Source organism: Schistocerca gregaria, chromosome 6 (assembly GCF_023897955.1).
Source record: "Schistocerca gregaria isolate iqSchGreg1 chromosome 6, iqSchGreg1.2, whole genome shotgun sequence".
Lineage (NCBI taxonomy): Eukaryota > Metazoa > Arthropoda > Insecta > Orthoptera > Acrididae > Schistocerca > Schistocerca gregaria.
The window spans coordinates 71,643,698-71,658,678 of record NC_064925.1 but is presented as its reverse complement, the minus strand read 5'-3'; the positions used below and the strand labels follow the sequence as shown (position 1 = coordinate 71,658,678).

The 14,981-nt window shown below is 43.1% G+C and overlaps 1 protein-coding gene across 2 annotated transcripts in view; it reads left to right on the top strand.

Moving 5' to 3' along the window:
* LOC126279047 (EP300-interacting inhibitor of differentiation 3) overlaps nucleotides 1–14,981 on the top strand; it is a 104,285-nt gene that overhangs the window by 40,073 nt on the left and 49,231 nt on the right. For both annotated transcript variants that reach the window (XM_049979455.1, XM_049979456.1), the window contains exon 2: nucleotides 5,553–5,633. In XM_049979455.1, the coding sequence (XP_049835412.1) occupies nucleotides 5,553–5,633 (81 nt within the window). The remainder of the gene's footprint in view (nucleotides 1–5,552; nucleotides 5,634–14,981) is intronic.

Below are 14,981 nucleotides of genomic sequence, written 5' to 3'. Positions count from 1 at the left end.
ACTGTCAGTCCTATCTGGTGCGGGTTCACACACTTGAGCAATATTCTATAGCCGGTTGCAAGACTGTAAGCAATCTCCTTCATAAACTGGTTGCACTTCCCCGGTCTTCTACCAATAAACCAAAGTCCTGCCACCTGCTTTACCCACAATTGAACCTGTGCGATCATTACATTTCATATCCCTACAGTGTGTTACACCCAGGTATGTGTATGAGTTGGTTGTTTCCAACAATGACTCCTTGATACTGTAGTCATAGGATATTACATTTTATTCGTTTTGTGAAGTGCAAAATTTTACATTTCTAAACATTTAGAGCAAGCACTACACCACATTGAAATATTATCAAGATCTGACTGAATGTTTTTGCAGCTTCTTTCAGATAGTACTTCATAATAGATAACTGTATCATCTGCAAAAAGCCTGATTTTACTTTTAATATTGTCTGCATGGTCATCAATATACAACACGAACAGCAAGGGTCCCAGTGCAATTACCTGCGCATATGATGACTCTCTATCCAAGAAAAAGTCCTAAATCCAGTCACAAATTTCACTTGATTACTTTATACTCCATATGATCGTACTTTTGACAATAAGTGTAGGTGTCATACTGAGTCAAATGCTTTTTGGAAATCAAGAAATACAGCATCTACCTGATAGCCTTGATCCAAAGTTTTCAATATGTCATTTGATAAAAGTGCGAGTTGGGTTTCAGTTTGTCGATGTTTTTTAAACTCATGCTGGTTGGCAATGAGGAAGGCATTCTTTAATGATATCTAATTATGTTGGAGCTCAGAATATGTTCTAAGATTCTACAGCTGATCACTGTGAAGGATAGTGGACAGTAGTTTTGTGGATCACTTCTACTACTAGTAGACAGATGTGATTTGTGCCTTTTTCCAAGAACTGGGAATGGTTTTTTGTTTAAGGGATCTGTGATCTCTTGTTAAAAAGAGGCTAACTCGGCCGCAAATTCCGTACAGAATTTGAGAGGGGTTCCATCAGGCTCTCGATCTTTGTTCAATTTTAACAGTTTCAGCTGTTCCTCAACACCACTGATACTAATGTTTATTTCATTCACCTTTTTGGTGGTATGAGGATTAAATTGGGGCAATTCTCTTAGTTTTTCTTTGTAAAGGAACATTTGAAAACAGAGTTCAGCATTTCAGCTTTTGATTTGCTACCCTTAATTTCAGTTCCTATCGTTTTCACTAGGGGCTGGACACTAACTATGGTGCCACTAACAGCCATTACCTATGACCAGAATTTCTTTGGATATTGCGAAAGATCATTTGACAGTATACGGCTATGGTAGTCATTGAAGGTATCATGCTTTGCTGTCTTAACAGCAAAATGTGCTTCATTCAGCATCTCTTTATCTATAGCCCTAAACTTTGTTTTACACTTTACTAATCGAAGGTACGATTAATTAACTTTGGCTACTCTCCATTGTAGTAGATTTCCGTAGTTTCCAAATTTCCTTCATCGTTTTAAGAGTGTTGTTCCCTTCCTTTATGAGTCCACTTTCATCTAGTTGTTTTCTTTCTCTCCTGAAATTGTCTTTTGAACTGCCTTCCTGAAATGTGTTCTGTTTTCTATTGTGTCTGTTGTAATTCCAGCATTTTCCATGGGTGCGTCAAAGTGCACAGAAGCGCACTTGGGAGGGCAGAGGCACACGAGAGGCACAGGAAAAGAGGGGGTGAGGCTCAAGAAGTGGAAAACAAAGGCAGAACAGAAGGTGAATTAGATGCAGAATGATATTGGGCACGACCCGCATGAGGGTTGACGGCCATGGGTGCATCCCCAAAGTTGAGGGTGCTGGAGGACAGCAGTGCCGTTGGGCTTGTAGTCAGAGAGAGTGGCAGCCACTGGGACAATGCTGGATGAGGATGTGCTGCTGGAGCAGAAAGCATAGGCACTGGTGGCAGGTGTGTTGGTAGTCCCAGAGGTGGGGGCAATACCAGCATTGACTGGAGAGAGTGACGCCATGGCTCACAACAGTCAGCACTGGGTGAGTCAGCGGTGAATGGCTCAGTGACACTACAGCCTTCGTCACAAGAACTGGTGACAGAACAGTCGCCTCTGTGGCGCAGGAGTGGGCAGAGACAGTGGTGCAGCAGTAGGGGGTGCCATTGCTGGTATCGGGACTGGCAACAATGATGCCGAAGGTGACTGAAGACATGACAGGTCTAAGCGGGACGCACAAATGGGTGTATTGAGCTGAGAGACCAGAGAGGACAGAGAATCAGCACTGGACGGAAGAGAGTGCACATGTGCACAGGATTTGTTGAGCCCAGCATAGTGAACAGGAGCCAGCCACTCTACTGAGCATAGGAAAGGTTAGAAAGTTCGACCCCAGGATTAAGGGACGAAAGAGGGCAACAGGTCAAAAAGCCAGGCAAGGCAAGGAGAACAGCTCATTGGAAGGAGTTTTCAGTGATGGCACAGACCACAAAAGAACACTAAATATAGTCGATGAAAGCAAACCATAGCTCCAAGGTGGTAGTGGAGACCTGGGGCATCAAACATCACTGCATCAGTGTTGGAGAATGGGAAGCAGCCTAGTGGGTGAGATGCTGCTGCGGAAGTATTGCTCAGGCTGCGGCATTGGTTTCTGTAATGGGGCTGGGTGAGCAGACTGTTGCACAGGACAAATGTGGCATTGCACTGCATGTCCTCGATGTCCCTATGCATAATATGTAACTGGAACGATGGTATTGAGACAGCCAAGGGCAGCCACCACATGGTTGCAAGTCAGCAAAGCACGAGAGAGAGACGACCCCGTGAACCACAAAGTCGGTATTGTGGAACAAAAACTGAGAATCCTCGTCACTACTTTTACATCCTTTGGTTGCATGGTAGTCAGTATTGTATGCAATGATTGATGATTCCACATTAGACAATATTTACTGCAGTCTCACCACCAAAAAGTAAACTTCCACGTAAGTAAATGATAACAGAAATGATTGTCCTTGATCGATATGAGCAGCAACAAAGATTGTTGTGCTCCACATAGGTCATCTTGCAAACTCAGATGCCCAACCACAACATAGCGCTGGGTCCCAGGGAGAATGCTGAATGCTTCTAGGTGGTGTAACAGAGCAGTGTGGTGTGGTTAAGAGTTGACTGTGGTCCAAGAGATGGGATGCTTAGCAACCAGCATGAGTGGCCTAGACTGAAGCTGTGACTTCAGCTGTCCACTGTGGCTTGCACCATGGGTTAAGTACGCTGCGGCAGTATAATGTCTGCAGACTCTGCAAGGATCACATGTTTGCGGGCGTAAGAAATACATGATAGCCATGGTAACAGTTGCACATGATGCTTGTAAGCATTGAGCCTATAAACAAAATGTTTGCAATCAGCACTGAATAAAAGCATAGGAGGTACTGGCGGGATACATAGCTGTTTGTCTCCAAAGGAATAGTGCCTGCAAGAGTAAGGAGCAGCAATCTGCAGGGTGTAATACTCGTGCCAGAACAAGAGTACCTGGGACCCAGTTCTGCATATACTCCAAACATTATATGCTATTTGACGCCTTTTGCAAGCCATTAATTATTTGTCATTGTTCTGTTTGTCCAAAAGTACTTCCAATGTGCCCTGAAAATCTTCACACTGCTAGCTTTGTCAGGGAATGTTCGGTGTGCAGACCACACCTGATGTTGATGTGGCCAGTATCAAATATGGGAGAGGGATGGAGTGTAATCACCAGATGCGAGACAGTTTGAAATGAAGAGAGATAATTAATGCAGATCATTGTATTCTCTGTAATTTATGGAATACAAAAGTGCTTGTCCAGACTGGACTGTCAGTGTGTCCGCCAGTTTGGGTGTAAGCAAAATATGGAAATAGGAAGGAGAGAAAGGTGGTTAACGTTTCATAGAATGAAGGCTTTCATGGCAGGTGTTGTCATCACTTAATGCTTCCAGGCTGAGATGCTGTGGTCCATACATAACTCTTCTCTGACATTTCGCCCTCAACTGCAGAAGGCATCCTCCAAGTACAATCGGCAAACTGCTTGTTCTCGGAGGATGCCTTACACAGTTGAAAGCAAAACATCAGGGGACAGTCTTATGTATGGACCACGGCATCTCAGCCCAGAAATGGCAAGTGATGGTTAATGTTTATCAGCCACTGGCTGGTCAAAGTGAGCAGAGACGGAAGAAGTTGCCATGAGGCCATTTTTTTTACTTAAAGCTAGAAGCTTAGAGTGTCAACTACTCTGTACCGTGGCTGGCACTCAAAAAGCAAATTCAGTCTTCTGCCTCCCAGGATGGGTCAAGTAACAATCAAATTATCTCTTTCTCGTTTCTCCCTATTGGGTAGTTGGTGGGGTGGGCACTTTTAGTGCACTCAGCAGAGAACTGAAAGCATACCTTTTCATCAGTTTCAACCAGAAAGAACCACTTCCGTTCTGAAGGGACAGGCTTGGTTGGTCACGTAGGCACTACATGAACTCGTGCTAGGTTCCAGAGCCTGTTGCCTGCTTGCTGCTACGCATATGAAAGAAAATTTTAAAGTGTCAATAAATTACACCCAATAACCAAAAGTGGCAAAGCAACCTTTACATCAGTTTGAGAAACTCAGTGTATAACTCCATGTGTAAAAGCGCCACCAAAAAAACCTGTAAAAGGATTGATGTGCATCAGTAACCATGTTACAGTATTACATGCACTTTCCCATGGATATGATGTATGATTGAACTTATAGCATTCGTCCATGCTGGTCTTGTAATTGTGGATGCAGCTACGATGCATTGAGTTGAGGGAGCATGATACAGGGAGTCATAAATGTATGGAGATGCAGCAAGACTGGTGTGATCATCTGCTCTGAAGACTATGTATGTTTTGTGGAAGATATGCTTTTGTTGACTTTGTATTTTAAAGATTACAGCTTGCCACTCTTTCTCAATGTATGAACTTGTGGATAGGTATCATTTACGAAACATGCATGCTACTGCATTATTGGACAAATCAGAATCGAACTTCAGCCTTTTAACATGTAGCTCTGCTCACTACACTGAGCAACAGAGCTACACAGTATTGAATGAAGGTGCTGCCTTGCATGAGATTGCTGTGTTGCTAAATTTCTTTTCTTTGACATTTATTTTCTACAAAAAAACAAGCACAGAACAAAATTTTGTAAGACATTTTTGTACTGTTAACATGGAAGGAATCGCACTTAGACATCAGAGTGCACAAATTTTGGATTATCTATATACAGTTCGCATTTAATGCTTGTGTAATTAAAAAAAATTATTGAAAGGAAAGAATAAACGAAATGACATTCACTGAACAAGGGGAATAAATAGAGCAGAATGGATAAAAAACAGTAGAAGTTGCCACTGCTCAAAGTTTAGTACAAGATATGAACTGGTTAAAGCTTAAACTGACAATGATTTCTTAGATGCCAAACTTGATAAGCACTCAGATTTTTAATAGAGAATTTACTGTCTGAACTTAGATATTTTAACATTATGTATATCTTTTATTTACTTGAGACAGAATTCTTGAGCAGTCAGCATTACAATAATTTCTGTTTTTTTGTTTTCTTTAGTGACAAAAGCAGATGGAGGCGAGTTTTGTGCTGTTGAAGTAATGAATCTTGTGGAGGAGTCGCAGAAAATTATCGAATCAGGTAAATTTTATTGCATAATAGAATAAGTAATACATAATCACGAGATGTCGAGTGTTAGGCAGCCACATAATTAAAAATAATCTTGATACAGGAACGGTGGAGAAACTTGCAACAAATTTCATAAAATTATGCTTTTTTGAACACCAACTGTTCCAGTGTTGACTGAACAGTTGGTACCTATTTAAAGTAGCATTATTTATAAAACTGCAGTTTAAGGTAACAAATGTATTTATATGTAAGTAAAAGAACTTATGATTAACTTATTATGATTTTCAAAATCAATTATCTGTACATATTACCAAGTTGAATTTAATAGTCATAGTTGCTGTTGCTAAAATTGAGTTTTCCATTTACTCCTTGTTTTCACTGTTACTCTGTGGTTGTACTGTGTTTGTAGAAATATGGTTTCTGTTGTGAATGTACTGCTTTTTCCAATGAATAAAACCCCCAATCTTTTATAAAGCTATTACGTTAATTATACAAAAAAAAATCCCATCAAAAAGATTATGGGCACAGGTGTGAAAGCAGTGTTTTTGTGAAAGCAGTGTTTTTGTGAAAGCAGTGTTTTTGTGAAAGCAGTGTTTTTGTGAAAGCAGTGTTTTTGTGCAAGCAGTGTTTTTGTGCAAGCAGTGTTTTTGTGCAAGCAGTGTTTTTGTGCAAGCAGTGTTTTTGTGCAAGCAGTGTTTTTGTGCAAGCAGTGTTTTTGTAAATGTTAAAAACAGAAGTCGTGCATAGAAATACAGTGTCGGTTCAGGAAGTTAAGTGTGTATCGATGACTTTTTGTCTTCACTAGCTGCTTTTTATTTTATACACAGAGGTCTGAAAATGAGTGATAGAGCATCACCTAGACTGTGAGTGGCTGAAAAGCTGACTGGGTGCAAAAGTTATTCAGTGTGGAAATTTGTCATGAAGGCTTACTTCATCCATGATGAACTGTGGGATGTTGTAGACAACTCTCCCTCAGATCTAAGGAAACAGAACAGTTGTTGTGTCCAAGGCAGAGATTCTAGCGGCCTCAGGCGCCTTGGTTTGCACCACCCAACAGAACCTGGAACTTATGTGTATTGATGCCATAACCCCTTAATCTGCCCCCTTGGTCCCTTATGGCCTCACAGTACATTGACAACATTATTCTCCAGTGGAATTGCAGCAGCTTTTTCTACCACCTGGATGAACTAAGACATCTTTTACACATTTCCCCTGCCCTCTGTATTGCACTTCAGGAGACTTGGTTTCTAGCAACTCCTACCTTGGTTCTTCATGGATGCTACCTATGACAAGATGTCAGGTGGAGTTAACACATATGTTCTGGACACTGTATGTAGCAAACTTGGGCCTCTTAATACACCTATGGGGGCTGTGGCTGTTGCAGTGTTTACTTCCTTCCTGATGGTGAAGTGTCTCAGAACATATTGTTTGATTTGGTTTCTCAGCCCCCCCCCCCCCCCCACCCTTTTCCTAATCCAGACATGCCAACTCTCCTGATTTAAGCAGGAGACTCCAGATTTTTCCTCCCGATCTCCCAACTGCAAAGACCGATCTCCTGATTTTCAGAGCAGTTTCAATACTTTCCTTTCTATTTGAAAATCCTGCGCCTTTGATATATTGGTGGATGACAATGTATGGCTGTTACTTGTCTGTGTTAACTTGGAAGATTCGTGTGGTGACTGTCGGGAGCGGCAGTAGGCATAGCTCGTGCTTTGTATCTACAAGGAAGTAAAGAAGTTATTGTTGGCAGCGTTTGGAGACAAATGAATATCTTTCAACCAGTGCCAATTTCCTCCGCTTGTGGTAGCATCAGCGCAATTGTAAAGTTATCATGGACAAGGAGTAGTAGATAGTCATTCCTAGCGAAGAGATTAGTGTTGTTCTTTCTGCAAGGAAGTGTTGCCAAGTAGGGGGATTTCCCCATAATTTAGGGAAATTAAGCTGCCTAGGGGGAAGTTAGAGGGATAAATTGTTTCAGGGGGTAAAATGTTTAGGGTTACTCTTCCCTCCCCACCCCTCCACTCGACAATTTCATACTTGACTCCCTTTTACCGCCCCCCCCCCCCCCCCTCTCGCTTACCTGACAGTGTGACAAATTATTTAGGGGAATTTGAAGTGCAATATAAGGAGAACGATGCCCCAGGGTTGGCATCATTGTTAAAAGACCATTGTCTAGAACGTAGGATCATTGTGTTCTCGGTTCTGCTGCGCAATTTGTGTACTCTGTAGTAGTTGCTGCTGTGTATCATGGAGGTGTTGATTATTTTTCATGCAGAATGGCTAAGAAACACGATGCAGTGTATAAGGAAGAGTTTCCATGTTTAAGTGAGTTGAGGAATTGACAAACTTACGCATTTTGTAGTGTATGTAGATGTGACTTTTCAGTGGCTCATGGTGGGAAATGTGGCATTCTTAAACATGTGAAAACTAAAAAACACAAGGAGAGTGTCCATTGTGTAGAACAGAATCAAAAACTTAACTTCTCGTGTAAACCCCAAAATGTAGATTCTGTGAAAAATGCCAAGACTTTATTTACCTCATTTACTGTAGAGCATAACTTGACTATAAACTGTGCCGACACACTGGGCCTTTGTTTCGCAAAATGTTTCCAGATTCTGAAATTGCGAAACGATATGGGTGTGCCAGGTACAAGTACTGAATTATTGCAACATTGTCAGGGATGTGTTGTAATTCACAATAGTATAAACGCTAAAATTCTCCTGATTTTTCACTTTTGAAAGTTGTCATGTCTGCTAATCTTTGATGATTTCAGTGCCCATAACCCTTTCTGGGGTGGAACAAAGATCACTGTCTGTGGTAAAGACCTTAAAAACTTACTGGCACAACTTGACATTTGCCTCTTGAGTACTTGTGCCTCCACATACTTCAGTGTGTTACACAGAACTTTCTTGGCCATTTACTTTTGCATCTGCATCACTTTTTCCTTCTCCCATCCATACAGTGGAGAGTCCATGATGACTTGTATGGTAGTGTCCACTTCCCAATCTTCTTGTCCCTCTCTCAATGCCAGACGGGCTCTCGGCAGCGGAGACTGGAGTGATTTTGTCTCAGCTGTCACCCTTGTCTACCCGCTACATGAAGATACCAATGAGGCACTCAAAAATACAATTTCGTCCATTCTTTTGGCAGCTGACTTAGTGATCCCTATTCCTCGGGGCCATCCTGATGGAAGACAGTATCTTGGTAATCATCAGAAATTGCAGAAGCCATTAGAGATCGTAGGTGGGCTCTCAAATACCATAAGTGGCATCTATTGACGGAGCACCTCATTACCTATAATCAGCTCCGTGCCCAGGACTGCCACCGAATAAAACAATGAAAGCCAGAATGCTGGGAATGGTAGGTTTCAACCAGTGGACCACCATATACCTCTCCTTCACAGGTTTGGGCTAAGATCAGATTTCTCTTTGGGTACCAGACACCTGCAGGCTTACTTCATATTACCTGTCTGCCCTGACCCAGACTCTGTCGCCGATCATTTTGCTCCTCATTATACTCGAGACTCTTCTTTTGAGAATTATCAACCTGTCTGTTGCATCCAAAAACAGCGGATGGAGTGAAAGCAATTAACTTTGCCTACACACCACCTGGAGCCATATAATGCTCCTTTCAGTGAGTGGGAATTAGTCAGTGTCCTAGCCCATTACCCTGATACAGCCTCAGGGCCGGACCATGTCCACAGCCAAATGATCATCCACCTATTGGTGGATTGTCAGTGCCATATACTTGCCCTCTTTAACCACATCTGATGCAAGTGAGAGCTTCCATCGTAACGGCAAGAAAGCATCATTGTCCCAGTACTGCAACCAGGTAAGTGCCCTCTAGAGGTGGACAATTATTGCCCAATAAGTCTCACCAATGTTCTCTGTAATTTGCTTGAATGCATGGTAAGTTGCTGGTTGTGTTGACTCCTCAAGTCCTGGGAATGATCTGGCCCTGTCCTAGTGCGGTGTTCGCCAGGACTGTTCCACTACCGACAGGCCGGTTTACCTGGAGTGTGCCATCCTTATAGCTTCCTTTGTTGACCTGCAAAAGGCTTATGGCACCACATCCTCATTACTTTACAATAGTGGGGTCTCTGTGGTTCACTCCCGATTTTTATCGAGAATTTCTTGTCGCTCCCTACTTTCTGGGTTTGGGTTGGTGCTTGCCTTAGTACCCCCAAATCAAAGAGAATGGGGTCCCACAGGGCCTCTGCATGGAGTGTCCCCTCACCATCAATGGTCTTGCAGCAGCTGTGGGGTCCTCAGTATCGCCCTCCTTGTGTGCTGACTACTTTGGCCACTACTATTGCTCTTCAAGTTGGTTGTTGCTGAACATTGACTGCAGGGCACCATTTGAAAGGTGCATGGATGGGCCCTAAGCTATGTCTTTTGGTTTTCAGCTTCCAAGACTCATGTTATGCAGCTCTGGCGATGTTGTACCATTCACCTACAACCAGAACTTTACCTCACCGACCAGCTACGAAATGCGATGAAGACTTATCACTTTTTAGGACTGGTCTACGGTGCTTGGTTGACATGAATTCTCCATCTTCGCAAGCTGAAATGAAAGTACTGGCTGCACCTTAATACACTTCACTGCCTGAGTAACACCAGCTGGGCTGCAGGTTGCACTACCCTTTTGTAGCTTTACAAAGCCCTGATACAATCCTGTCTTGATTATTAGAGTCTGGCTTACAATTCACCATCGCCCCTCAGCATTGTGGTTACTGGATCTGATACACCATTGAGGGGCTTGCCGTGTGACACGAGCCTTTCGAGCTAATCCTGTGAACAGCTTACTTCTTGACTCTGGAGTCCCTCTGTTGTAGATCAGGCACCAACAGCAGCTTGTCAGTTATGCTACACACATTCTCAGCTACCATAAGCATCCAAACAACTATTGCATTTTTCTAAGCACATAAATCCACTAGAATGAGATTTCACTCTGCAGTGGAGTGTGCGCTGATATGAAACTTCCTGGCAGATTAAAACTGTGTGCCGGACCGAGACTCGAATTCGGACCTTTGCCTTTCGCGGGCAAGTGCTCTACCAACTGAGCTATCCAAGCAAGACTCACGTCCCGTCCTCACAACTTTACTTCTGCCAGTACCTGGTCTCCCACCTTCCAAAATTTTAGTTTTAATCTGCCAGGAATTTTTTTATCAGTGCACACTCCACTGCAGAGTGTAGATCTCATTCTGGAAACATCCCCCAGGCTGTGGCTAAGCCATGTCTCCGCAATATCCTTTCTTTCAGGAGTGCTACTTCTGCAAGGTTTGCAAGAGAGTTTCTGTAAACTTTGGAAGGTAGGAGACAAGGTACCAACAGAAGTAAAGTTGTGAGGATGGGGCACGAGTCATGCTTGGGTAGCTCAGTTGGTAGAGCACTTGCCCGCGAAAGGCAAAGGTCACAAGTTCGAGTCTCGGTCCGGCACATTGCTTTAATCTGCTAGGAAGTCTCACATAACTCCACGTCCCGCAATGGCATTCCACATCAGGGATTACAATTGCAATCCACATCTGCTCCCTTCTGTCTGAACTCCAATTGTATCCTCTACTACGTATCCTCCAGGCCCGCTCACCACACCTTAAAGGTCCGCCTGTCAGTCACAGCTTGTCTTGACCTATAAAAGGTCGGAAAGACTCGGTTCATCCAGAGGCCTGCTACCACAAATTTTTCTCCAGCCTTGTCATGCTCTGGAGTTCAGAAGTAATCTATACTGATGGCTCAACGGTTGCTGGTCACGTAGTCCTATACTCACGTGGGTCATATTGAACTGTGCTTCCTGCCAGATGCCTGTAGTGGTGTCACTGCAGAGTTGGTAGCCATCTCTCATGCTCCGAATTTATCTGTTCCTGCTCTGCTGAATCCTTTCTCATCTGCGGCAAGCAATTTGGAAGCTGTTGACCACCATTACTCTCGCTGTGCTTCTTGGTCATTGCTATCCAGAATTCCTTGTATGCTCTTGAACAATGTGGACACTGTGATCTCATCTGGATCCTGCGCCACATTGGAATCTTGGTGAATGAACTTGCTGATAGCCTGACCACACACATCAAACCTAGTAGTTTGGTCTCTGCTAGTTATCTGACTCTTAGTTCGGTATTCAGGAAACAGATCTCCATTCATTATTACACCATCAAGTTTTAGGAATCCAGAATTCGGAATGTCTCACCCTGACCTCACCTAACGAATTACAGGTGATAAAGGAGACGCCGAATCCGTGGAAATTCTTCATGTAGGCCTCCCGCAAGGACTCTTTATCGTCCTCTGCCAGCTTCACGTCAACCATACTTGGCTAACTCATGGTCATCTCCTCTGTCTCACTGTCATCGTGGTTTCTGTTTGACAGTGGTCCACATTTTGCTGGACTGTCTCACCCTCGCCACCCTGTGGCAGACTCCTTAGTATCCCAGACTCGTTACCCCTGGTGTTGGGAGACGATGCCTCAGCAACTGACTTGGTTTTATGTTTTATTCGTTAAGTGGGATTTTTCTACTCTCTTTAAGGAATGGCTATGTAACCTTATCAGCCCATTGAGGGATTGGCAGAATATTCTGTTACCTCCTCTGCCCAGACAGGGCTGTGGTTGTTTGGGATTAGTGGTCCAGCCTAGTCCTCTCCCTGCCTGCTCTTTTACTCTTTCTCCTTCCTCTTACATTGTCTGTCTGACGTGTCCATTTCTTTCTCGGGGGGTGAAGGGCATATGTCCCCTCATTGCACTCGGCTTCAGGGGGCTTCCAGCTGTGCTCTGTAGATGGGGCACCTTGCATGCCTTTATTCCTATGTCTCTCTATCTTCTTTTGTGTCCTTTATCTTGCCTTTGTTGACCTTTGGTAGACCTTGCGGTTTTCTTCCCCTGGGTTTTGCATGGTAGGCCATCTCTGATCTACAGTCATGTAGACCTGTCTGTTAAAGGTAAAAGGGACTGATGGCAATAGCAGTTTGGTCCCTTTAATCATCCAACCAACCAACCCACCCTCTTGCAGCAGAGGGTTGCAACTTGTGTCAGTGAAGCGTAAAAATCAGCAGAGTAATGTGCATGAGATGTAATACCTCAATTGATATTTAGGACAGAATAAATAATTCAGAGGCATTACTTTTCAGCACGTCCTCATACATATTCTGTCATCCTCCAGTTATATGTAACTGTCACTCAAAACACACACACACACACACACACACACACACACACACACACACACACACACACACATATTCTGTTAAGTCTGCCAGAACGAACATTTGTCATATTGGTCTTGCTGTGAGCTTGTTAGTACGTGGGTGGGTGTCTGTGGGTTGTGTGTATGAATGTGTGTACTGTTGCTTTAAAAAGACCTAGAACTCAGTAGCTCGTTTGTGAAAGCTGTTGTGTGTTTCTGTGCCCCATGCATCGATACACGGTAGGTGAGTGGTCAACTTTCCCTTATTTTGCCTGATTTTCCATTGGAACATTTCCTGCAGTGTAATACTAAAGATTTTGTATGTAAGTGAACATGCTTATATATGAGCTACAGGTGAGAGCCAGTCTTGCATTTATTCCAGATTTGCAATATCTACCTTACTGCATTCTTTACCCAAATAATCTTGTATAGAAAGGTATATCACATGACAGCAACACTGTGACAAATATTGAAACCTGTTGACATGAAACTTTTTGCTTGTCTGTTAACTGCTGTCAGGTAAGTACCTCACTACAGTGTAGATAAGGGAAAAAAACACTACTTGTTAGACAGTAGCTGGTTGGCATACATTAACTCTTTCTTGGTTGCATCCTTCGTGAGAACTCAATGAAGTTAATTTCTCTTTGTATCATATTAGAATTGTGACCAGTTGACTATATTTTTTGATAATTTTATTTTTGCGATTAAGGACCAAAAACTATGGTAGTATGAATCTCTCACGTGACTCTTGTGAGTTGTTATTGTTGTGGTAAGTGTATTTCCTATTGTAGAAACAAAGGAATTTTTTTCCAAATTCACAAATGACAACAGTAGTGATCCCACAAAAACAAATGGACTGTTGTAGCATTCTTTGTCCACCTGGTACAATGTTCTACCACAAGATGTCAGGTACATCAAAAAGTGATTAAACATTTTCCCAGAAAGTCTGTAAAATAACTAAGTTATTGGTAAATGGGCTTTCCAGGGTCCACAAGAACCTTTAAAACAATGTTATTTGGTGTGTTGTCTACTTCTCACAGCACGAAAAGCTATACTTCACAACAGCTGGTGCAGCAGACTAAAGAGTCAGGAGCATACAAAAGTGGTACAATGTATTCCAATAAATGTGGTAATGAAGTAAATTTACTGACAAGTATACCTTCATGGCCTGTGGTGGAAGACATGATAAAGGGTGCCAAAGAAAATATCCACTGAACGAAAGAGTTTCTTCATTGAGGGTAAGGAGTCATTCCAATCCCGGGAGTAGAAAGACTTCCCTTAGGGGGAAAAAAGGACAGGTGTAAACTCGCTCGCGCGTACACACACACACACACACACACACACACACACACACACACACACACACATCCATCTGCACATACACAGACACAACTTGTCTTGTTCAGCACAGGATCAACATAGTTCATCTCAAACCAACACTTTTTCGACTTTTTTCACTCCTTTATCTCTCCCTATATATATTTCTATTTATTTTCACTTTAACCTCATATTACCCTTTCCACCTTCTAATACCATGTCAACCTCACAACATCCCTACAACGACCCCATTAAATTTTATTTACATTCCCTCCGCAAACATGCCTTCACCCTAGCCAGATTACACTCCCATATTTTATTTACTCAGGCTTGTCTGACATTTGACATTACCCCCAAAGGCCTCACACTTAAAGTTCCCATCTCTGGCTGCAATCCTTCTCTCCATCAGTCCTTATACCAGTTCCAAACAGCACAATCCATAGCCCTCACCCGCCTAATCCTTTACCTATACATGGACTCGGCCAATGAACACACCCGTCAACTCCTATCCCAAATCAAAGTCCTCAATCTTTCCTCTCCCACATCCACACCGGCTGTTCATAGCACCCTCCTACAGGCCAACCGCAAATTAGAACAGCATGCCACCCTCCACCTCAAAAACTATCCAATCTCCTGGTTTCCCACCTCCGGAAAGGCAACTCACTCACCCTCCACAACCTTTCCAACAAACCTCAACCTCCTCTCATTGCACACAGACCCAGTCTCTCCCATCTACTCAATCTCCCACTTCCAGCACCACTCCCCCCCCCCCCCCCCCCACCCCCCACACCTCAAAATTCTAGTCAACACAATCTGGAACCACAACACCCCAATTCAGTAGTTAACCTTTCCTCCAAACCTCTCTCCCAATCCGA